The following is a 26,088-nucleotide window of genomic DNA, read 5'->3' on the forward strand; positions in this document are numbered from 1 at the left end:
TTATCACCTTGCCATTGAAGCCCAACGCAATGGGTATGAACTCTAGGATTCCATTTCCAATGTCAGAATAAAATTTCAGAGTCAGCCTCTGTAGTTTATTTGGAGACAGCTATTACAAAGAACAGATGGTCAAGAAGGGATAGAAGTCTCTGGACTTTGAGTATTGCTGACAATTGATTTATTTTGAAGACACCACTGTTTAAGTATAGAAACTGAAGTTCAAATTTGGACATCCTGAAGTCATCAAGAAGAAACTTGATTTTGGCCTCCCTGGTGGCACAAGGAGTTAAGACAAAACCAGTGAAGCTGTCTGCACCCTCTGCAGATGAGTTCAATCCCTGGCCAGCCAGGAAACAAACCACATGGTGCAGCAGACCTCTCCTGACTCGCCTGCTGCTCCCCTCAGCAGTGTACTTTGGTCAATCTGCCTGTTCTGTTCCCCACTCTTGTTTCTGGTGAATCCTCTCACTCCCACATCTTTGGTCTATACCGCAGCTCTTGTATGTATAAATAAATAAATTTAAAAAAAAAGAAACTTGATTTTGTTTATCAGGTGGTTTACCAAGACAGGGAATGTATGTTATATTTTAAATTTCCATAATTCAGACAAAATAATACTTTACTTTGGTTTCAAAATATATATTGATATGTTCTAGATTTATAACATAATGAATGTTGGTCTTTCTGGATAGCCAGTTTTTTAATGTTATTATAACCTTATTCATCTAACTCAGAAGGTCTTGTCATTTTGGGGAGTTAATGATATTTTTGGAAACCTTATGAAGTTTATGGACTCTTCTTCAAGGAAAGGGAAACCTGTATTACTTTTCACCCATGATATTTGGGAGTTCCTGAATCTCTTGAAGCTCAGCTGTGTGCTCCAATTTAAAGACCTCTGATCTAACTACTCCTGATACCCATAGGCTATCTGACAAAGCTATGCTGTCTCTTAGTACTAGATTTGTTTTCTTTATTAGAGCCAATAGAAAAACAGTTAATGTGCAATTTAAGAGCTCAGCCCCTGCAACCAACCAGATCTGGAATCAAATCTTGGTCCTGCCACTTAGTAGCCATATGATCTTGGTCACGCTATTTGACCTTCCTGAGTTTGTTTCCTCGTCTGCCAAATGGGAATAATAATAGCACTGACCTCATAGGGTTATGATGAAGATTAAATCTAATAATATATCTAAAACACATACCTGGCACAATGCCTAGCATGTGTCAATGCTAAATATATTAATTGATTTGTTATAATTAGGAAATGGAATTATTGTTCCTTCCTAGGAATTTTTCTTTCCTAGGATATTTCCATTGATTGGGTAGTTGCAGAGGTTTGTCTTACCTATTTCATTGTGCTCTATCTAATTAGCTGGCTGAGTGGTTAAAAACCACACTATTGTAGTCTTTTTTTTTATTTTATTTTTTTTTTAATAGAGGCATGTTTTATTTATTTATTTGTTTGTTTGTTTGTTTTGTTTATACATACACTGGGTACAGTCAGAAGCATGGGAGGGTGAGAGAATTCACCAGAGCCAGAGCAGGGAGCAGAGCAGGCAGAAGGACCGAAATACACTGCTGAGGGGAGCAGCGGGCGGCAGGAGAGGTCTGCGCGCCATGTGGGACCCTCCTCTGGTGGCCGGGGAGCAGCAGGGGATCGAACCAGCGCTGCAGAGGCTGCAGGCAGCTTCGCAACCCAGCGCTCAACCGCTGCGCCACCGGGGAGGCCACTATTGTAGTCTTAACAACTGTCTTCATTTGTTAGTGCCACACTCAAGAATTTGATACCCACCCTAAATCTACCTCTAATCTAAAGATTTAGATCAATAACCTCATTTTCATAAGAAATCTATTAAAGTTATAGATTAGTGAGTATTAGTGGTAAACTGGAATAGTATGTTTGCAGTTTGAAAAATGCTGAAATGTATCTGTAAATATCTACTTATTCACCATTTCATCCATGGGCACTGAGCAAAGGATTTGTCCTACAGAAGACAGTCAGTATTTGCTGACCAACTGACTGAATTGTTTTTATATTGTTTTAAGATAGTAAAATGTCTTTAGAGAAAGGCTCAATCAATTTTGCTAAGTGGTTTAACATTAGATTTTATTTTCAAGACTTTCTTCTGTAGTTTCTTATTTGAGTGCCTGTTCTGAAACCAGTTGCTAGGAGTGGAAGTTTGTCCATCTCGTTTGCTAGCTATGTAACCCTAGGCATGTTATCTGACTTCTTGATGCCTCAGTTTCCTTGTTTATAAAATGAGCATCATAATAGGGTGAGAGGATAGAGAAAGTAAATTCATATAAGAGAAATGCTTAGGACAGTGTCCAATAATATATTAAAAAACCTGAACACTGTCATTATTATGTTGCCACTACTATCGCTGCTGCTTTTCATCAAATTCCCTCAATATGTTGGATTTTATTATTTTGTTGTGCCTTTTCCCTATCCTAAAATTAGTTTAAACCTCTTTAACTTAGAAACATGAATAGAAAACTTTATCTTGCATATAATGTAACCCTAAATTTTAAAGATTCTATTCTACAGAGTAGACTAAAATGTTGTGAATTTTTATTCTTCCATTTTCATTTTTGGAGGCACAGGTAAAGATGGATTTATTTTGAGTGGATGTGAAAATAATAATCATCATCAATATGGCTGCAGCATTTTCTCTCTGCTCATTCTGTGCTCATCATTTTTTCAGTTACAAATATCATTTGCATGGACCTGATGATGTTGAGTATGGATATTGCAAAGGAGTGATAACTTCCCTTTCCTATTGAAGCTGAAGCTTCAAAGAGAAGATTAAAGAAGTGTTTGTTATCTATCTGCACAGGCCTGATATGAAATTCTCAGAGGCTTTTAGGATAAACAGAACTCTCTGTGCATGTATTTGTATGCTTTCTCTTCCATATACTTCTGTTGTGATCTTTGTATTTTGGTTTAAATTTTCTGGTTTCTGACTTGTTGGAATCTCTGGCTAAAAAATAATTGTCTTCAGGATGAAGGATGAGAATTAGACGATGTTGGCAGTTTTTGACTAAATGTCTCCTAAGGAGTGATTCTAGTTTGGAATCATCTTTCCAGAGAGTTGATGAAGGGCATCTGTTGGATATGCTTAACAAGATAAGATCAAGACTTTAAGTGTGTCCAGCAGAGAATAATCCATAGTGCCCCACAGAAAGAGATGAGGTTGCTCACCTTTGGGCCTTTCCTTTTAGAAGTGTCATGTATGAGTTCTAGGGTAGAGGGGTGTGTGTGTGTGTGTGTGTGTGTGTGTGTGTGTGTGTGTGTGTGTGTGTAGACTTTCCTTAAGGTGTTACATAATTAATACTTAGAATAAGAAAAGAGTGAAAAAAGGCAGGTGGTAGGATAGTTTCATATCTTCTAAAAATAAGGGAAGTGACATTCCATTTCATGCCATTCCATGTCAAGTTCTATATGTGATTTATGTTGACAGAACTATTTAATTACAATATCATAAAGACTAAAGCAGATTCTTCTAGTTAGCATCAAGTAGATATACCTGCTGCTCTATTTGAAACTGTTAAATTGAGTTCTTTTTCTATAACCAATCTTTTAAAAATATGGCTACTACTGGCAGAAGCAATACTCTTTTTTTTAATATATTTTTTAAAAGATTTATTTATTTATACAAGCACTGGGTACAGTCAGAAGCATGGGAGGGTGAGAGAATTCACCAGAGCCAGAGCGGGGAGCAGAGCAGGCGGAAGGACCGAAGCACACTGCTGAGGGGAGCAGCGGGCGGCAGGAGAGGTCTGTGCACCATGTGGGACCCTCCTCCGGTGGCTGGGGAGCAGCCGGGGATCGAACAAGCGCTGCAGAGGCTGTGGGTAGCTTTGCAACCCAGCGCTCAACCGCTGTGCCACCGGGGAGGCCCAGAAGCAATATTCTTAGTATTGCTTAGTATCTTATTAGCTAACAAGAAAAAACAGAAAACCAGGGGCACTTAATGGTAGGTAGAGAAGGGAACTAAAAATATGTGTGAGTTGGAGTGGGGATTGTGGGGTAGGGAGGGCAAAAGAAGAGGCTGAAATCATCAACAACATATTTTACCTATTTAATAATTTGCTTGGAATTAGCTTTTTATTTTTTTAAAGATTTATTTATTTTATACAAGAACCGGGGTACAGGCCAGATGTGCAGGAGGGTGAGAGGATTCACCAGAGACAGAGTGGGGAACAGAACAGGAAGGCTGATGAAACACACTGCTGAGGGGAGCAGCGGGCGTGACAGGAGAGGTCTGCTGCGCCATGTGGGACCCTCGCTGGCTGGCTGGGATTGACCCAGCGCTGCAGGCTGCGGACAGCTGCCAATGCATGGCTAAGTTCTTTTCCTGGGCCAATGAATGAGAACAATGTAGGTTAACACATTTCCTGCTGCTGCCATCATCAACATTTTGGCAATAGGAATGTCTGAGCACAGACATACATGTGTACACACTCACACCCTAATTTCTATTTACATGGAATTGGAGGTTGGGTAATGATTGGAACTGGGGACTAGGGTACTGTCATAGAAGAAGATGGAAAATTGCTCACCCTTTTGTTGATTCAATTGATTAGTTGTGTTGCATAGAAAGGAGTTTTACAGAAAACTCTTCTCAGTGGCCAGCTCCCTGGGTAGCTGTACTCTCTGCTAGAGAGTTAGTGACCGATCATACCAACACATACCACTTACTTAAGTTACAGCCAGTTCCAGTGCCCAGACATTTCCGTGGACACTCTTTTTCCCAGCTGTTGAGTTTTACATTTCCCCCCCTTCCTCAAGAGACTCCTCCCCTTTTCCTCTGCAGATATTGAAGCTGTCATGAAATTTCCCTGTCCTCTAACCCAAGCGTCTTACATTTCCCTTCAGGTTGCCAGCCCAGAGCTGTTCTAGAGAAGGAAAGGAATAAGAAAAGTTCATTGTGAGATTTCTTCTCCACCTTTTCTTCCTCATCTTCTGTAACATCCCACAAAATTCATCTCTGGATTATGCCACCCTCCCCCCCAACTAATCTCCTTCCTCTCCATTTCTGAATTTTTGTCTTATAAAGAAAGAGCCTAGATAGTCAGCTGATGATCCTCTCTAAAGTAGCTATACCTTATTTCAGCTTTGTATGTACCGGAAGGCACACCATTATCACCCATGTGTTGCCTTTTTAACATTGTTTTTGGGCTGTGGGTCATTTTAAGGACTTTATAAAACTTCAGACTTTCCTCCCAGGAGAAAGTGCTTATATGCATATACACACTCCAGAGATGTCAAGATGAGGATAGATACATGTTCACTTTATAGTGTCATGAAAGTCACTATGTCCATAGCAAGGATTGACATGTAGTGACTGTAAGCAAGATGGGAGCATGTGGAGGAGGGAGGGGAGGGGAGGAAATGAAGAGAGAAGCTATAGATTACACTTCTGAAAATTTCGCTATGCTATGAAGGGAAAGAGGATGGTAGATGGAGGGATATGATATGGGGGAAGAAGGATTTACTTTATTTTTATATAAGCATAAATGCTGATGGAAAGGGCCGGGTTGAGAGGAAGAGGTTGAATATATACAAGAGAAAATCAATATAGAATAATGTAAGGTTCCTGTGAAGGCAGGAAGAAATGGAATCCAAAGTACAATGGACTTTTGTGGGTAGCCACCATATATAACATTGTTTCTGGGTGCAGGGATGGGGCAGAGGAGGTTGCAATTTGGGTTCCAAATTAGTGACTTACAAATGATCCCTTCTGTCACTGCCATTTCATTGGCTTTAAGACTTCAAAGGCTGTCAGTTCTGCCAGCTATTACCCCAAACAAGAGAGGAGAAGGGATGATACAGTGTTCAGCAGGAGCCCCAACCTTGGCTTGGAAACTAAAATCTTAGGTGACCTTGAGTTGCTTGTTCATGGCCTAGGAGGTATTTGAGGATGTGGTAGTAGTGGGGAAGTTGGTTGTCATAGCAACTGGAGATGCTACTGGTATTTGGTGTCCAGGACCAGTGATGCTGATTGTCCCATAATACACAGGATGAGTTGTTAAAACAAAAAGAAATCCTGCTGATAGCCTCCTAGAGTTCCTGGTGGGAAATCGTGAACCACAGCCAGGTAACCTCTTAGGACCTTTCCCAATCTGAAGTCAAATTTATGTAATGAGTTATAGCTATGTCACCATCATGCCTTTGAGAATCTTTCAAATCTTAAGGAACAACCCTTTGATTTTTCCCAAAGTAGGTCATGACTTGGAATAGTTATGGATTAGTTGGCAAGCTTTTTGGAATGGGTGCTATAGCCACTGTATTCCAACCAAGATTGAGAAATCCAAGTTTAACTCTTCTCTGTTCTTTTCCTTGTATTTCAGGTACTCCTTGGATTTTCAGCTTCAAGGTGAGTCCTTTTTGGCCATTTATGGTTTTTTACTAAAAATGTGTGTATGGTATTGTTTACTTCTATTTTTTTCTAAATAAGCCTCTCCACTGAGTAGCATTAGCCATTTCTGAGGAAAATTAGTGAAGTGTTTAATTAACCTTCACCCTGCTGTGCCCCCTTGCCCTGCTTTTTAGCAACAAGAGGCTCTGATGCTTCTGTCCTCTGAGTGGATCATTTTATAGAGCAAAAGCTGTAATATGCCTTTATGCCATGAACTTCGTTAGATGACAACAGGATCTGCTACCATTCAAATAAAATGGTGGCTGAGTCCATAATAAAAATCTTGGGATGGCTCCAACTCAGCTAATCCTTCATTTGCTCTAGAAATAAATTCCAGTATGTTACCTCCTCGATCACAGTGCTCTTCCATACAGCCTGCCTGTCTGGCAGCAGAGAAATGTCAGAAATGGAGCAGTGTTGAAATTCCCACTAGAACAGTGTTATCACATTTTAATATGAGCCTCACTGCAGCCTTGGAGCTTCTAATTGCTTTCAAACCATTGTTTTCTTGCTTTTGCTTGATGAACCCAGCATCTGGCATAATTCTAAAAAGTACAACAGACAGCTGTGTGCAAAATTAAAAAAAAAAAAAGACAGGACTAGAACACATTTTAAAAAGGTTCAAAATTGGAACTTTTTTCCCTGAGTTCAAAGAGTTTGAGAGGTTATCTTTAAAGTATATGCCTCCCTTATTTTTAATACTCTAGTTGAGAATGTCAGAAACATCATTCTGAATATGAATGATTTTATCAAAAGTGGGAGATTTTTATTTTCTCAGAATCACCAAGAGTTATAGATGAAATTTACAAATAGCTTTATGAATGATTTGTTCTGTAATTTTAAAAACAATGATAAACTTTTCCAAAAATTTTTCTTTTAATATTATCAGAGGTCTTAGTGACTAATAATAGCTTAAAGAAATTCCAATAGTGAATAATGCTAGCTTTATTAAAATTTTAGTATTCTTACTCATACTTTGTATCAGTGTATTTCAGTCTATATAAGGTTTTCCTTAGAAGCTAACTATAAAAATAAAAATAAAAATATAAAAATCATATATTTTAAAGCTTTTTCACTCTTGCAAATTAAAGTTGTGGCATTTGTCTTTTTAAGGTTTATTTTTATTTATTTATGCATACAAGAACTGGGGTGTATGCCAGAGGTGCAGGGCACAGGGGATGAGAGAATTTATCAGAGACAGAGTGGGGAGCAGAACAGGTGGATCTACTGAAATAAGTGTTGAGGATAAAGTCAGTGGCATTTGTAACACTTTAAATAATGATATGATGTTATTGTATATCTTGCTGTCTGGAAACACTTGTGACTGCAAACACAGGTTGAGAATAGAGAATTATATGTAATAATACAGCAGTTTGCTTTGCAAAATGTGAAATAATGCTATTTAGGCAATGGCCCTGTAGTTCAGGGTTTAACAGATGTTAAGCAAAATCCACAGGGGGCAGAACATGAATGTGAACTGGCACAAATGAATGGAATTGTGAGGATAGAATTAATTACCTGAAGGAGAAATAAAGAATTGGTATCAGAGTTGTGGTAATGTGTTGAGAAGAGAAAATAATTTTGGAGCATAACACAAGGGATTAAATGGGGCTAAAAAGAGAAAGGATACATCTTACTAGGTTCTTGCAATGGTGGCATCACAGGCCTCTTCTAGCAGAGGGCAGCCTCTGCACACCTTCTCTGTCAGAGTGAGGGTAAGGGTGTAGCAGCCAAGGGGGCAATACAACAGAATTTATTTAGATCAGAAAACTGTATTTTCTTCTTGACAACGATTGAACATACATAGCAAAGTCTCTGCCCATTTGAAAGCAAATGTAAGGAAAGACAGCTTTGGGCCTCCTGCTGAGACATGGGGCCTGGGGGAGACAGGGAGGGTACATTTTACCTTGCTATTAGCTGACTGAGTGCTTCAGAAGCTGGTGAGGTGGACAGAAGCAGTTACAGGTCCACATTAGGTACCACAGGACAATTTAGGGTAATGAAAAGACTGGAAATGTGTAAGAAAAAGAACAGCCAGCATAATTTTAAAAGCCCTGGGAGCTAGATGGTATTGGGATGGGAGTGAGAAAGGACAGAAAGGATGGCTCCATTCTTAGCGTTTTAATCTATGTCAGGATTCTCTGTGCAGGTCGATGATGGAATGAATTTTATTAATTCTGTGCATTTGCCTAAGTACATAATTATGTTCTTCAGGTACCAAAATTTGGTACCTAGAAGGAAAATTATCCTTAATTATAAAAGATCCCTTTTTTATAAATCCCTTTCGTGGCACATGTTTAAATATCTGTTATGGTGAGTTGGTATTATGTGCTAAAAGGGTAACCTTTAAAGACAGAGGCTTAGGAAAATGAACTGCCGAGATACAGAGGCTTGCAAGCCCAGTTTATGTTATCCATTGTTTACTGTGGTGGAGGAGTGACCATTGACTAATATTAGGGAGAATCTTGGCCCATGAGAAGAAACATGGTGTGGTAGAAAGAGCACCGGTACTGAGCTTGACAGACCTGGGTTCAAATCCCATCTATACCATTTAGGTAATGGTTACTTGACCACAGCAAGTTGCATAATTTCACTGAACCTCAGTTTCCTTATCTATAAAACTGGAATGTGCCAGATAACTAAGTCCTTAAATCTTAAATGTTTTCTTATTTAACCCTCAAAACGGCCCTGCAATCTAGGTACTGTTAATATACCCAGTTGACAGATGTGGGTACTGAGGCACAGAGAGATTAAGAGAATTTTCATGGTTGTTAATGATTCTAGCTTGGTCAGCCTGACACCATAAGTACACTAAAAAAAAAAAAAAAAGCTTTATTGAAATATAATCCAAATACCATAGCATTTTCTACCCTTCAAGCATACATATCAGTAGTTTTTAACGTAATTGCTAGGTTGTGCATTCATCACCCTACCCAACTTCAGAACATTTTCATCACCCCAGTAAGAATCCCTACAGTCTCAGTCCATACTCTTTATCACTGCATTGTAGTATGTCACTGTAGGGTTGTTGGGAGGATTAGCAGGAATATGTGTAAGCTCTAGTATGGTACCTAGACATGGTAAGCAGCAGGAAAATGTGGTTTCTATTTATGATAGTGTTAATGATAATTTTTCCCTTCACATTTCCACCCAGATTTTCTTATTGGCCCACTGTCAACTCAATGATATGCATTAAAAAGAATGAAGCATATGTAAAATAAAACAACCCAAACAATTTATTACCTTAATGTAGAAAGGACATAAGTAAAAGTATTTTTAATCAGCTCAAATATGAGTGGAGAACACAGGAAAGGCTTTTAAATTTTTTTAATAAAACAGATTCCTTTGATAATTCAAGTCTGCTTACTTTAAGAATTTCTTCTACTTAATTTTAACCTTAAGTAAAAAAAATTTTTTTTCAATGGGCTCTTTGCCGTGGAACTTTTACCACTTCAGTAATCAGATATTTCAAGGATGATATTGATCAGATGCCTAAACAACATTAATTTTGCCTGTTAGATATTATGACAGTGTCATTTTATGGCATTGAGCAAACTGATTACTTCATTTTGTTTAGTTTCTCCTTTTATAAAATGAATTAATTACTGATAATTATTGTTTAATCAAAATTTCAATTACAAGGTATAATGTTTATAATTCAAAATCTATTGCTATAAAAATATCTTAATGAATGTTAAAAAAATTACCCACCATGGACCCAGAATCTTAAAACAAATGACACAATATTAAATAATAACTTAGGAAGGACCTTAGGAATATTACAAATACATATATAAGTTAATCATATTTTGTCCAGTGGCCACTGACAATACATTGTGTAGTGCTAAATATGGGCCAGTGAAATTTCTTGGCCCCTTGAAGATTCTTTGAGTATCTGCATGGTTAGTGTAGAACTCTTGAGGAAAAGTATTCAGTATATTTCAATATAAAAATATTCCTTTGTGTAAATCCAAAAAAATCTTAATTTGAAATGGCAATCTTACATCCTTTGTCAAGATAAATTGATGCCTAAAAATATAGTTTAGCAAAGTGAATAATGTACCTAAGTTCACTGCCTCAGTATCTACAATAACCAAGATATGGAAACAGCCTAAGTACCCAACAACAGATAAGTGGATTAAGATGTGGTCTGGCTACACCATGGACTACTTAGCTATATAAAAAAAGATGAACTGGGCCTCTCCGGTGGCACAGTGGGTTGAGCGCAGCATTGCAAAGCTGTCTGCAGCCTCTGCAGCACAGGTTCAAGTCCCAGCTGGCCAGGAAGATAGCCACATGGCGCGGCAGACCTCTCCTGTCTCGCCCGCTGCTCACCTCAGCAGTGCTTTTGGTCCGTCTGCCTGTCCTGCTCCCCACTCTGTCTCTGGTGGATCCTCTCACCCTCCCACTCCTCTGACCTATACCCCAGCTACTTGAAAAAAAAAAAAGATATTTTTAAAAAATAAAAAAAGATGAGCTCTCGCCATTTGTGGCGACATGGATGAACTGGAGGAGATCGTGCTAAATGAATAACTCAGAAAGAGATATACTAGATGGTTCCATTCCTACATGGAATATAAAGACACTAAACAAAGGGACAGATAAAACAAAAAGAAACCCTAGAAATATGACTGCAGTATCCACACTACTAGAGGGGATGGAGAAGATTGGGGAGCAAAGGGTAGATAGAGAAGAATAATGGACTGTGGTGGAGGCTGATAGGTGCTCGGGTTGTGAGTGTGGTGGGTGACATACATCTGAAGAGGTGTGATCCTGTTCCCCTAAATTATAAAGTATTGTAAACCAATGCTACCTTAAAAAAAAGTTACAGAAAAAAAGCGAACGGTGCAACGTGAATAAATAAAACATTATAAAGTCACATTAGCTATAGGTTAAAAGAGACTTAAAAATCATATAAGCTAACACATGCCCTTGTTTGCATCCCGTCTCTTCACACAATGGAATACAATTCATATAGGGAAAAATGAAATTTTGCTGTTTGTAACAAAATGGATGGAACATAAGGGAATTAGGTGAAATGAAGTTAGGCAGAAAGATAAAGACAAATATTGGATGGTTTCACATACATGGGTAATATAAGGAAACAGCAGATGAACTGACAAGGCCAAATAAAGATGAAACAGGGCACACTGATAACCTGACAGAGGAAACCTGAGGTGAAGATGGAGGTGGGAGAGAGGGTACAGGGGGTCTGGGCTGGTGGTGGTTGTTTTGGTTTTGCTTTTTTGTCTGTTTTATTTCTTTAAGTCTCTCTTTTTTAAAGATATAATTACTTTTTAATTTATGCATACGTGAACTGGGGTATAGGCCAGAGGTGCAGGGGATAAGAGGACTCAACAGAGACAGTGGGGAACAGAGAAGGCAGATCTACTGAAATACACTGCTGAAGGGAGCAGCAGGGAGTCAGAAGAGGTCTGCTGCACCATGTGGGTTAGTTCCCTGGTTTGCTGGGGAATCGAACTCATGCCATAATGGTGATAGCTTGTTAGCGCTGAGACTTTACCCCTAGGCCACCAGGGAGGCCCCCTGCTTTTGTTTTATTTCTTTAAAAATATTGAGTGAGATGGAAAAAATATATAGGAAATGCCCCCTAACTTAATGGGTAAAGGCATACTCGAAACTAAATGATTTTATATTTAGTTTGAACTACATACAAGTAATTTAGCTATTCCTGACACAGCATGCAGTGACAGGAAAAGAGAGACTAATGCCATTCTTTCTAAGTATTGAAGTAGGAAAATGGCTAAATGTGTCAATCTGTCAATTTTTTTCTTCCAAATAGTGTCTTAAGTTTTGTGGTTTTTTTTCATTTCTGTCACAGAGATTAAAATGTGATTTTATATTAAAAAAAAACCTTAAACATATACATCACAGATTATATCATATAAATAAAGGAGCAGGTGAAATATATTATATTGTTATACCAAAAATTAAAAAATAAAATGGGAAGGGGGAATTAAGTGGGACTAGGGATGTCAATGAGACCACATGGACAGTAAATTGACTTGTGAAGACTGGATGATGTTAACATGTTTTTATTACTGCTGTGCCTACTTTTGGACATGGTTTAAAATTCTTCGTACTGCAGAGGTTAAAAAAAAGTAAGCCTCATTTAAGATTAATAAAAGAGTGATGTTTTATTTCTATTGTGAGGCCTATTATATTAATGCATAAGGTAGTTTATGTATCTGGGATGCAAAATACATGGAATAGTGAACTTTTAACATTTTTCGTTTGTTTAGAACTTTTGTGTTTGCTTTATGATGGAAAGAGCACAAGCTTTGAAATCAGACCAATCTTCAAATCCCAGCTCTTTTACTTACAAGCTTTGTGAGCTATCACAAATGACATAACTTCCTCATCTACAATATCTCCCTGATGATAGCTACTTCACAGTGACGATTTTGTAATGAATTATAATGAGATGATGAACTCAGGGAGGAGTGCTTGCCACTTTAGGAACTCAGAAGCAGTAACGAGTAGCATTTCTGTTTCAGAAGAGGGCTGTGCAAGTAAGTTCATGTCCAGAGCTCAGACAAGACATATTTCATATCTTTCCATAAAACCCATCCATCCCAGTCTGTAAGTAGGGCCATGTAACTCACCATGTAGAGATGTGTGAGGTTTGCGTTTAAAGGATGCACATGTAGAATTTTTATTGGTAGCACTTCAGAAGTTAGATTTACGAGCTTGCTGCTCTGTAATGTCTGAGACACGTTGAATCGAAGCATGGATGTCACTTAACTTTTTGTCTTTGACTATCACATACTTGGAGCATGTAGTTATGACAAATACAAGAAGCAAGCCATTAAAGCAGCAAAGAAACACCATAGTTGCACTAAAGAAAAGAGAGAAGGGCTCCCCTTTGAAGTTGAAGAGAAGTGTTTTTGAATTAATGGAGTGTACAGTGATTTTACAAAGTTTTATTTATGAAAATACCCTTTGCATTCATGCCAAAAGGTTTTAGCACGGTTGTAAGTAGGATTTATACAAAGAAACACAGCCCAAATTTATGACGTGTTTGTAAATGTAAGAAAAGGTCTGAATTTACAATATTTGTAATTTATAGTTAAGTATCTTTGTATCACTATTCCTGGAATGCTAATATTTTATAAACACAAGTGTTGGTTATGAACCTAGAATATCCTAACCTTATACTACGTTAAAAAAGGAAATCTTCCAGAATATTTTCCAGTCTCTTGGGGATTTCATAGGGGGAAAATGTACACAGGACAAATACTTCTCATTTTGGCGTTAGCACAGCCTTTTAGCATCAACAGTCTTGACAGCTGCTTTTGTGACTTGACTTCCTTTAGGCCTTCCCCCCACCTTTCCTTACTTGCTACATTTTATACAAATTAATCTGTAGAAAGTGTATATATATACACACACATTGTTTTTGAAGTTAATTACTGACTTTGATACTTTTTCAAATATTTTACTTCCTATACATCTACTGGCTGATTTTTTTAAAGAGTAAAATGATACATTTTAAAAATTAATGAACTGTTTTGCAACTACTGTCAAAGAGAGTATTTTTTTAAAAAAGATTCACTGTTTTTCTTTTTAATGTTAAAATTTTCTAAGATATTTATGTTCTTTCTAAATGTCCTGTTCTGACATAGATGATATTGAGATATAAGAAAAAGAACTGACTTTTGGCAGGTGAAAGGAGAAATCATTAGAATCAGATGCTGCTGCCTTCTGTATTCCATACCTAGTATAATATTAAATACAAGGATGTTCATACAGTGTTTGGAATAGCAGACTCCAAGCAGCCTAAATGTCCAGCAATAGGGGACCAGTTAATTATGTTATATCCATTTGATGGACTGCTACAGACAGGATAAAAGAAAATAATCCATATATATGTACATAAAGTGGAAAGCTCTCCAAGGCATATGGTTAAGTGAAAAATGCAATGCGGACAAACAGCACACTGTTAGTTTTTCTCTGTGTGTGTTTGTCTATGTGTTCACATGTCCACATGCATGTGTGTTTGCACTTATTTCTATATAGAATATTTTTGGAATGATACACATGAAAGTCTGTTGAAGGGCATATTGATATGAATGGAAGAGAGAATCTTCATTATTTATATATCCTTTGGCACATTGGAATTTTCACCATATGCATGTATTTTCTTTAATTTAAAAATTAAAGAAAATTAAAATTACTTAAAATTAAAAATGAGAATTCACTATTGTGCCTATATGGAACAATCTCTAAGATAAATGATTAGGAGGAAAAGCAGGGTATGACACAGGGAAAATGCTACCATTTGCTTTTTATTTTTTTTTATATATTTTTTTTAAATAGAGGCATGTTTTATTTATTTGTTTGTTTGTTTGTTTTCATTTTATACATGCACTGGGTACAGTCAGAAGCGCGGGAGGGCGAGAGAATTCACCAGAGCCAGAGCGGGGAGCAGAGCAGGCAGAAGGACTGAAGTACACTGCTGCGGGTAGCAGCGGGCGGCAGGAGAGGTCTGCGCGCCATGTGGGACCCTCTGGTGGCCGGGGAGCAGCCGGGGATTGAACCGGTGCCGCAGAGGCCGCGGGCAGCTTCGCAACCCAGCGCTCAACCGCTGCGCCACCGGGGAGGCCCTACCATTTGCTTTTTAAAACATATACCACATACCAACACATTTGGTATATATAGATAGAAAAGTCATAGAAAATCCAAGATACCTCACAATTGTTGCCTCTGGAGAGAAGAACCAGGAGAAGGAGGGGAAATGAATTTTCTATACCTTTTGTAATGTTTGCAGTTTTGTGCTCTGGGGATGCTTAACCTTTTATATAATAAAGAAGCTGTACCTAAAAACATAGCTGATTTAACAGAGTAGTGAACTCTTTTCCAGTATAATCATTATTTGCTAATCACATCTGTTCAAATTTTCTCCTTATTTATCTTTACATATGAATTTATGAGTGAGACCCTGATGATCATATAAAATAGCATACTCTGTGGCTAAGTGTTTGAAAACCAGCAGTATACAGATGTGTTGAGTTCATTTATCACTTAAAAGTGAATTTTAAAATAAATAATAAAGTAACTACCTACAATACCCATGGTAATTGACTTTAAAAATATCTTTTCAAAACCCCATTTCACTTTTTTTAATGTGCTAATTAAAAGTTCATAAAACTTCTGATTCTTGTTCTTATGCAGATGGCAACAAAATCAGGTAATTGTTAATTACCTAAAATTTATTTAATTAGCCTGAGGATTTTTGTTGAGGTAAAAAAAAAACCTTATAAACTATTTCCCTTAGTATTGTCCCTGGCTCAGTGCAGGAAACCAGGTAAGGAACACAGTTTCTTAACACAGAATTTGGACATAAAACTCTACCTCAGGAATTTTGCCTTTAGCAATTTTTTGTGTTCTGCACACAAAATATTGAAAGAAAGGTGTGGTTCATTTGAATACAAACTTCTTGGGTTCTTTACTTAAAACTTTTTTGTGAGTAAGTTAGTTAGGCTCTTGGACTTGAATCCCAGTGAATTTGATATTTGGAAGCTAAAGAATATGATGGTTGGGTCCACTTCTGTTACAAAACACCACTTTTCCACTGTGCTTCCCATGTACACATAATTCTGTCAGAAACTTGTTTATAGTTATTGTTTACCAGGATGGCTGAAGTCTCACTAAATACAGGAAGGGAACTGCTTAGTTATGGACAAGGGAATTTATATGATGTATAAAATAAAGCTTCCAGTTACTGCTGACTCTTGAAAGGCGAAGAGTGGAAGAACCAATCTTTGACTCTATCTGTCCTTGTCTGCTGACATTATTTAACACACCCTTGCCAGCCTAAAGTTCTTGATCACCATTCATCTCTAAAAGGTATTTTCCTTAACTTAAAAAGCAATACCACTTACCCACCTTAAGATTTTGTGTGCTTTCCTTGTGTTAGTGATACCTCAATAAAAAAAAAAAAAAGAGAGAAAAGTACAGTCTAACAGTAAGGAGGTACTCTTTCACATGAAACTTCTGTTCCAAAAGGGACTAAATCTGGACAGAATTCTGATGTGTTTTGCTTGTGGGTGGTGTTGTCACATACATGTTACATGCATGTTGTCTTGTACATGAATAGGAGTTCCTGTTTGGGTTGGGGTGGCATGGAGAGACTAAATCTTGTCACCCTTTGCCATACAGCTTTAGTCATATTGGAGGTTGATATTACTTACAAAGAAAACACCCTTGCTTCAGTGTATTAAAAGCTATTTCATACTCTCAGGCCTCTTAATCTTACCCATAATCCATTTTTTTAAATTAAAAGTTGTTTAATTTTTGCTCCTTGGACTTGTGCAAAACTTTTGTTATATCTACTTCTAGCCTGTAGATGATATGGTCCTTTTATTCTTAAGCAAAGATATTAGAATCCTACTGGTCTTACAGTTTCTCTCAGGAAGAAGTAATGTTGGTAAACTAACTGGAGTATAATAGATCCTATAATGCATCAACACTAGAAGTGGATGCTAAGGCCTACAACAGTTTGTCATTTAGGAGAAAGGAATGGGAAAAAGAGAAAAATAGTAATAAAACCACTACATTAGTGGGGCATTATATATTTATAAAGTATTTTCCTATTATGAGACTTAAAGCATAATGGTGCCAGAAAGGAAATACATTCTTTAAGCCAGGTCAAAGCTTGTGTGGGACATGTTGACTCATTTTCAGTGAAGCAGGATCAAAATACCCAGGGTCCAATAAAATCAAACAGAGGTTCTGGGGGAAAATTCAATGTATTGACTTGACTAACTGAAAGTAATTGTATTAAATTTTCTAAGCATGAAATTCATGCTAAAAAGTGTAATTAAAAAAAAATTTTGCAACAGACTACTGTAGTGAATTTAAACCTGTGAATTGGACCAGCTTCTTTTGACCAAATCATTGACCTCATTTGGCTTTGTCTGTTGGTTCTGTATCTAATGTGACTGCTAATATTACTCCAACTTGTAGTAATCTATGCTTTTGATTATAGATTTACTTTATGGATACAAAGAAACCTTAATTAATCGTACATACCATAAATTTAAGTTGTTGGCTGTCATTCAGTATGCCTTGCCTTTGAGTGATGATGGTAATTTATAAAGCATGCAGATTTGGAGACTGTACAGCTCAGTGGATTAGAACAAGAGCTTAGTAACCAGACAAGGTGGGGTCAAAGCCTGTTCCTGCTGCCAATGAGTCACACATGTGACTGTGGGTAAGTTAATATTTGGGGTACATCAATCTCTGTCTCTCAATTTCTTTTCTTCTGTTTGGAGATAATATACTATAGGATTGTTTTCAGGATTAATTGAGATAGTACTGAAGAGTATTGGCCCAGAACACGTACCCGGTTGGTTATCATATTTTTATTATTGCTATAATTGACTGTCTTCAATAAGTCAAAGCATGCTGAAAATCCAGCTAAATAGCTTCATATTAAGAATTAAACACTGAGAATACCATGGTCCAAGGAAAACAGAACTATGAACCAATGACTCTAATTTATGATTGCCTGGTTGCCAAATGATGAATGTATTCATTTTACTGCATGTTTATCTACATATTACCAAGTACCTAGGTATACATGTTTTGAATTCTGTCAAAATCTCATTACTATTGAAAATATTCTAACTCAGCAGTCTCAGTTTAGTACCAGTTGAACAATGACAGTGGTAGATGGAATGCGTTCCTGTAAAGCAGGGATGGTTGCTGACAGGCTGTAATTTGCTTTACGAAGAGTGCGTCATCCCATATGCAATTATCAGTTTTGTATTTGTTGCTGCCAGCCCTCCAGTTTGTTGTGTTCAGGAGTTAAGCCTTTATGTGAAATCTAAGAATGTTAAAAATCTCAGCATTTTCTGGGGTGTAGGGTTTGAGGCAGAGAACAGAAGAGTTCACATGAGGGCTACCTTTTTTCTTTTCTTTTCTTTTTTAAGAACTAGGATGATGCTACACACTGCAGCCCACCCTACTGGTCAAAAGGAAGAACTGCATCATGAAGGAGCCAGAAGATTTTTTTGAAGGACAGGGAAAAGAAAGAACTTTTGAATTGGCTCCCCATGGGCAATTTCCTGTCCACCCCACCACTGACAGATGTAGTTCATTTTGGAAATATTATTAAGCTGTGCTGCCCTTTTGGTTGTTGGATTCACAGGTGTTGTAGTGATTGTGCCATAAGCATCTCATCACTTTGCTTCTGTTTCTGATCACTTAAACTGTGCTCTCTCCACAAAGGATGTCTGTAATGATTCTTAAGAGGTTTGTTATTCTTGGCATGATTATACAATTAGTAAACAGCATCCTGACCCCCCCACCCCTCAAAACAACAACTAGTCAGGTTCAATTTATTTCTTACACAGTAAAGATCTAGTTGGAGCAACTTTTTAAAAGACTGATAAATGGAAACTTTCTTTACGTAGCCCATCATTTGCTCTGTAGACTTAATGACATTCTGTACTATTACATTCACTGCCAGGGCCTTGGGGGGGAGAGAAAAAGAATATTTATACATTGAGTTATGGCTAGTTGTAAGAGGGGGAAGAAAGAGATGGGCAGGAAGTCAGACTATAGAGAACAGAGAAGAATTTGAGACCTTCACTACACATGGATTAATCACAGGAACTAACCACGCAAGTCCAAATGGATATTTAGAAATCGGTGAAGCCTTTAAGATGTTCTTTGGGAAACACCATACATTTTCTAATGCATGAGTATGTGCAAAATGGTATGTAATTTATAATGGAAGTATTGACAGAACTTCAGCTTTGGTGTTGGAAATGTGCTCCATATATTTACATGTAACATTTCATATATACAGGTACATAGGTGCCCAACATATTTCTTTAGTTAGTATTAGGTTCAATAACTTAGGTGAGTGGTTATAAGAAGGAATAATAAGCTATGGTTTTGCTAATCTTGCCATAGTTCATCTTGGGGAACTGCATTACTATTAAATTGGTTCATGAAAATCTTGCAATATTAATGCCATCAAGCATGAAAACTAACTGGATTTGGATCAGAGAACTTTATTGATAGCATTTTTTTTGGATTTATTAGTTTTAAGAGGACTGTGTGTCTCATGGGTTCTTAAATATTAAATCGAGGCAGAAGTTGTGTGTTCCCTTCCAGTGACAACAATAAAAACAAAACCCCAACAACCACAGATAATTTTACATTAATTCAATTTTGTTATATTGTCTGGAGATACTTGGTGAAATGATAGCAAACCATAGAAAGTTTTAAACCAAACTATATAAACAGTTGGTTGCAGCAGTGAATAAAGTTTTTATAATATAGCTCACAATTAATTAGAAGAGAAATGAAAGATGACCTTTTACTAACGTGGGGGAGAAAAACCATTGAGCCCTTGCATATTGAATAAGCTAGTGTATTTTATATGTATTTACATGTTATTTTCTCATGTTATTTGTTCTCTTTTATGCTTAAACTACCTTCTGTCTTTTTTCATCTCTGATGAAATTATCATTGTGGCCTATTTTTGTCCCTAAATTGTATCTGCAAGGTTAAGAATCAGGTAGTTTTGCTATAAGTCAAAATAGTTACAAGGGAACATTATCATGGTTCATTTTCCCCTCTGTTTTATCTGGAATTGAATTAGGAAATGAAAGTTTTTAGCAGTTTAATTTACTTCTCCATAAAGTTTATGGAGCAGCAACAGCTGGTTGAATCCATGGCAAAAAAAATCCAACTTCTAGTGGCCACGCTATTGTTTCAGAATTAAGGGGGGAAACTCATTAACTGTTAATGAAAACACAGGGAATAAAAACAAATAGCACAGAAACTCGAGCAAATAATTACCTTACACCTGACACAAAGCTGCTTTATCTTTCTGCTCCAACCCTCAGAAATTCCCAACTTATCACTCTATGGAGCATGAATAAAATTGAGTTTGACTCTCAGGAAAGAACAATAGAGAAATCATCCCCCTTATAGGCCTCTCAGCACGATACTCTGTGGAGAACCTGCCACTGAATATACTAAGGAGTGTATCTAGCGCCCGATTCTTATGACACTTAGGATAGAAGAGCAAATTACCAGCTAATAGCAGGTGAACTCTTGATACAGTTCCCCTAGATCTTGCTTAGAAATACAAAGAGAAGGGACTGGAGCTAGTGGATGTGATTAATGGAGATATTGTGTGTTAGAATATATATCTGTATAGAAATATATTGATTCTGAGCGTGTTACAATGGGAAAGTGTGTCTCTGGCGGCAGGGGGTCTTGCTTGGGGAAAGCCACTCTAAGCAGATGGACTTCTAAGCCCTAATTGTAGAGCTGCTGAGTGGAAATGTCTGTCACTATAGTTTGTGATCATTTATGTCTGATCCCACTGGACTACAGTAGTGGCCACTTGGAGCTGTGACTGTCAGACTACAGATGAATCCAGAGATCACTCGTGGCTGTGCTGTAAAGGAAAGAGATGTTCTAAACTTAAATCCAAAATGACCATAGTCATTGCTGGTTCTTCTATGAATTTTTTCACCCATGCATCTTGAGTAGTTGAAATCATTGTAATTACATGGGAGTAGCTATTTATATCACATTATAGGTTTTTTCTCTGCATGTGCCCAAGGGAGTTGGGCCACTTGATGTGACACTCAAAACACTTATCACATTTCCATCATCAGGAACTAATTATGCTTGGATGTAAAACCTATTTTTCAATATTTTCCCACTGCAGCCAGTCTTAGTATTGACCTAGGCTCTGTTTTTGCTGCACTGAGTTCTATACCTTTGTTGTTGTAGCCTTTGTGGAGACACAGTCTTGTATTTGACACAGGGGTGGCCATTTAAAGCCCGTCTTGGGTAACTATGCCCAGAAACCATAAGAATCATGTGGGAGTGACTTTCCCATCAGAAATAAATTTAATGCTAAATCTAAGCAAGTATTTTGAATGAGACTTTAAAAAGTGGAAGTTCTAAATTCAATGTGATATCCTGGATTGGCTCATAGAGAACAGTGGAAAAACTGGTTAAATTCAAATAGTCTGTGGTTTACTTAATAGGAAGGTACCCATTTAGTTATGTAAGGAGTTGGCACTGGGAGAAACTGAGTAAAGAGGGCATTGTATTACTTTTGTAATACTTACAATTAATCTAAAATTATTCCAAAGTAGACAGTTCATTGAAAAAATTAAAACAAAGCCCCTTCTGTCTGCTTATTAAAAAAAAAAAAAAAGCCAGACTATGTGAGAGTAAATTTGTCAAAATTCTGAAGCAAGCAGAAGAGCCCAGACTGATGGTTGTGGAATAACATCAGTAGATCCAATTAATGTTAAATTTTGCTTGACAACCCAAACTACTTTTTAAAAAATAGATTTTGAGTTGATTCAAACATTTTTAATTCTTTTAAACTTACATCACTTTCATGTTACCTATCAGGCAGTCCATTTAGTTTGTGTAGATAAAATATAATTTTAGTGGCTTTGCAGTGATGTAAAATTTGAGCACTTTAACCCTCAGTCCAGTATTTAGGGTTTTTTAGATTAAATGGAAAATTCATGGTGATACTTTAAGCATAACTGTAAGTTTATATACTAATCAATAACCTAATAAAGGAGAAAATGTCTTATGGTATCAACCAGTGACTGTAAGGTTCTGCTTTAATTTTACTTTCTTCTCCACAATAAACTCTACAGTTTATTTTTAAAGTCCTGTGTCTGCAGGTTCAACTCAGTTATGGACATGTACCTGCTACAACTGAGCACTGGTAAAAGAGTCTAGATATGAACATCTAATTTATGGAAAGAGAAGGCTACAGTCACTCTCTTTTTTTTTTTTTATCATTTTATATCCTCCCTACCCTTCTAGTTTAATTGTAGGAAATAAACCTTTAAAGTGAGGCAATACAGATTCTGTGTAGGTTGTTTGGTTTCACTGCTCCCTAGTTGAAATCCACGGCCAAAATTCCACAGTATTTACTGAGATTAGCATTGGCGATTTCCTTTGGAAATTAGTATTTGAGATAATATTAAATTCAGCTGAAAATCCTGTTTTCATGTTTGTGAAATGAACTGAGCAGCTGTCGGTGTCCTTTTACCAGCAGACTGTACCTCTGTTTGGGGGATTTTAAGGAAAGCCATTTGCAATTCAGAGCCTTTTCTTCTGGTTTCTGAATGAGCTACATCTTCCTCTGAACCTTTTAAAGTATTGTAATAGGATGGGCCACTTCTACAAAAATATAATCCAATGTATGTAGAAAACACCCAAAAGGGATTAGCACTGTTTTAATTGCATAATTTAGTATTGTATATACATTACCTTTCATCAGAGCCATTTTGCAGAACAAATATTACCTTCCTAGGGCTTTTAGAATTCCTAAGAGGTTGGTTGCATAGGCTGTAAACTAGAATTATAAAGAGAGAACTTTCTTAAGATTGCAAAACAAGTAGTGATTTAAATTGAAATAGAATCCAGGGAAGTCTAAGCTCTCTATTTACTTCTCTTGTGTTTTAGAGAAGGAAAGAATATTGACCTTGCTACTTTATGTGTAGAAGGCTAAACTTTTCTGTAATTTATTCAGTTTCACTTGGAAATATGAAGTGAAGGAGGCAGTCAGGGTACAGACTGTAATTAATGGAGACATAGTATTTATGAGTACATGTTTACATAACTATGTTTTCATTTTAAGTGTGATGGAGAAATTTCTCTCTGGTGGTGAGAGGTTCTCCACTCTAAGCTATAAGTTCTAAGTTAGTGAGAAAGTTCTTGAGTGAAAATTTCACCATCCAGGTAAGTTGGCTGTTGAACTTTTTTTTTATCTGTTTTTCATATGGTAATGATAGTGGCCATGTCCATCAAGCATAACGATTTATCTTTTTTGTGTGAATGCCAGAAGAAATTTCAAAGACCTTTATATGTATTCCAAATATGACCTTCTTTCTGTTTTGTTCCCAGGGGGAGACCAGGCTGAAAATTACCCTGGACAGGACAGCTCTGATGATAATCACAGTGGAACCCATGGTCCTTTCACATCAGATGCACCATTTCTGCCAGATTACCAGGATGAGGGTGAGTGTCATCTTTCTGGATTTTCAGAGACGGTGCTTGCTACCTTTCATCCTGCTATCTTTGCCTGTGTCATTTCATTTCCCACAGTCTGCAGTGGGTTCTCTGTACTGGTGATCACTAGTTTGTCAAGAACTGTTTCACGCTGTGCTGGTCCTCCTGGGTAATTCAATACTTCTGAAGTTAATGTATTTAGGGAAACACTAATTCCGTGTTGGAGCAGGAAGACATCATTATTGATCTTTTTATAAGAACTGTAGCTCCAAAGCTAAGAGGGCATTTTGAGATTGCAGGGCCCACTTGCCTTTCTTTGAGATTTCTTAGTTTTACTGAGTTCCATGAAAATTGGAGCTTTCACTTAATGATTATTGCGTCATTAATTTGTTGTGGATTATTTGCAACCCGAGCTAATCATATTATAATAAGATATCATTTTCACCCATGCTTTTCACTTACCTCTGACCATACTGGTGTTGTTCAAGGGGAAAGGGAAGCCACAAGAACCACAATGCAGAGCTTCCTGGAACATCAATTTTTACTTGTAGATTTGGGAATGGGAGGAGTTAAGTAATTCAACTGTCATTTTTATATTAAAAATACATTGACATGCAATAGAGTGGAATGCAAAATATACATGAATTTTTAAGATATATGAATATAAAAATTTTGGCCTGGTGGCTGCCAGTTTCTGGCTCACGCTCAGATATCCCATGGGTGGGGTTCACTGTGCCAATTCTGGCATTCGGCCACTTGAACAGAAGGTCTGATCATCACTGTTGCACACGGTTATCTTACCAAAGTCTCTCTTGTGCCTTTCCAGTAGAGGGAAAAGGTAGGGATGCTACTAAACTGAATATTAAATTGCAATCATATTATTCAGTTGGGGATCGGGAGTAAAGTTGGTAAATGAGCCCTTATTTCTCTTTATTAGTCTGTAATCTTTCCATTGATTTTTCTTCTAAATTTCCTTACAACTTTGGCATTTTCCAAGAATTTATAATCCTTATTTTCTCTTTTCTTTCTAATTTATCCATTAATTGCTATTTTTAACCCTTTTGACAATTCATATTTTCTCCCTTTCATTGAACTAGTAGTCATCAGAATGATGACTTCAGTTGCACAAAAACATTGTATTTTGCCTGAATTTTGTATACTAGCACAATTGATAATACCCAAGTTTTAGAAATTAAGTCTTGTAAATGTAGGATCTTTATATTGATTCAGGTTTTACACTAAAAACATTATTTGGGTTGAACATTTAATGATTACATTGATAGCTGATTAATAATTGTAGAAAATTAACAGTGCAAAACATGAAGAAAGCAACCTTTCATTTGCTTTTGATTAAGCTAATGCTTGACAGAATTAGAACAATAGCACCTCATTCATCCATAGGTCATTTATTTGATACTTTCAACTTTCCCAAACACAGCTGAGAACATAATAAGCCTGAGAGATCTTTTAAGTGGAAATAGATGTTACTGAGTCCAGGCTAACATTTATGCACCTTACTCTTGGGAAAAACCCTGAGGCCCTCACTAGGGATTCCTCTCCTTACAAATTTCTAAACATCACAGTGCATTGGTTCCTCAGCCTACAGTAGAGTGACACATACAATCAAAAGAAGTATTTTAAAGGCATCAATTAACAACATGGAGATAAGAAAATAGGAAAGCAGAATATATTAAAAACCTATATTGTATATAGAAACTCAAAAAACACAGCCGTCTGATCCATATAGTATTGTAGAGAGAAATGGCCCATATTCTTCCTGAAGAATTCAGTACCTTAATAAATTAAAACTTCTATAATTTATTATTTACTGAACACTTACTGAGCATTTCATATATACTTTGCATCTGTGTTCTCAACATCTTGCATATATCATCTTTAATCCTGAGAACAGCCCTAATAGGTAGATATCAGGAATGTCCTTACTTTATGGATAAGGAAACTGAGACCCAAGGAAGTTAATGTATCCAAGATCACTCAGTTAGTAAGTAGTAACTAAGTAAGTAGTACCAGGATTTATATCTGTACAGTCTGGTTCTAGAACCTCTGCTCATAACACTGTGATCTCCATCTTTGAGTTATCCCAAAAAGTAGATTCATGTTCTAGACATTTTGGCTAAACCTCTACAGATACTCATAGTAAACTTTAAAATATTTTCATTAAAATGAAATGGTTCATATAGTGAAAATTTCTAAAGTGCTGAAAGATGTAAACCAGTATCTGGTAAATTCCAAAGTGGAAAGCTTTGTTCCATAATAGTGTTCTATAGGAGAGGAATGAACTATATTAGTAATATTAAATTCTCACTTAATAGACTTTTCTTTTTAGTTTTCCAAAGTGACATAATCAGTGATAGAGGTAGGAAGAAACTTATTTATGTGTTAAAATTTTAATTGTAGGGCGATAAGATATAGTTTAAATATAAATTACTGCACAGGGCCTCCCTGGTGGTGCAGCGGTTGAGTGCTGGGTTGCAAAGCTGCCCGCAGCCTCTGCAGCTCTGGTTCAATCCCCGGATGCTCCCCGGCCACCAGAGGAGGGTCCCACATGGCACACAGACCTCTCCTGCCACCCGCTACTCCCCTCAGCAGTGTACTTCGGTCC

General features: G+C 37.0%; 1 protein-coding gene across 1 annotated transcript in view; it reads left to right on the forward strand.

Moving 5' to 3' along the window:
- SKAP1 (src kinase associated phosphoprotein 1) overlaps positions 1-26,088 on the forward strand; it is a gene marked incomplete at its 5' end in the record, with an annotated part of 258,277 nt that overhangs the window by 43,184 nt on the left and 189,005 nt on the right. The window contains 2 exons of the mRNA XM_084238905.1: positions 6,355-6,380; positions 23,361-23,474. Of these exons, the coding sequence (XP_084095031.1) occupies positions 6,355-6,380; positions 23,361-23,474 (140 nt within the window). The remainder of the gene's footprint in view (positions 1-6,354; positions 6,381-23,360; positions 23,475-26,088) is intronic.

The sequence above is a fragment of the Talpa europaea genome (genome assembly GCF_964194135.1).
Source record: "Talpa europaea genome assembly, chromosome: 7".
NCBI lineage: Eukaryota > Metazoa > Chordata > Mammalia > Eulipotyphla > Talpidae > Talpa > Talpa europaea.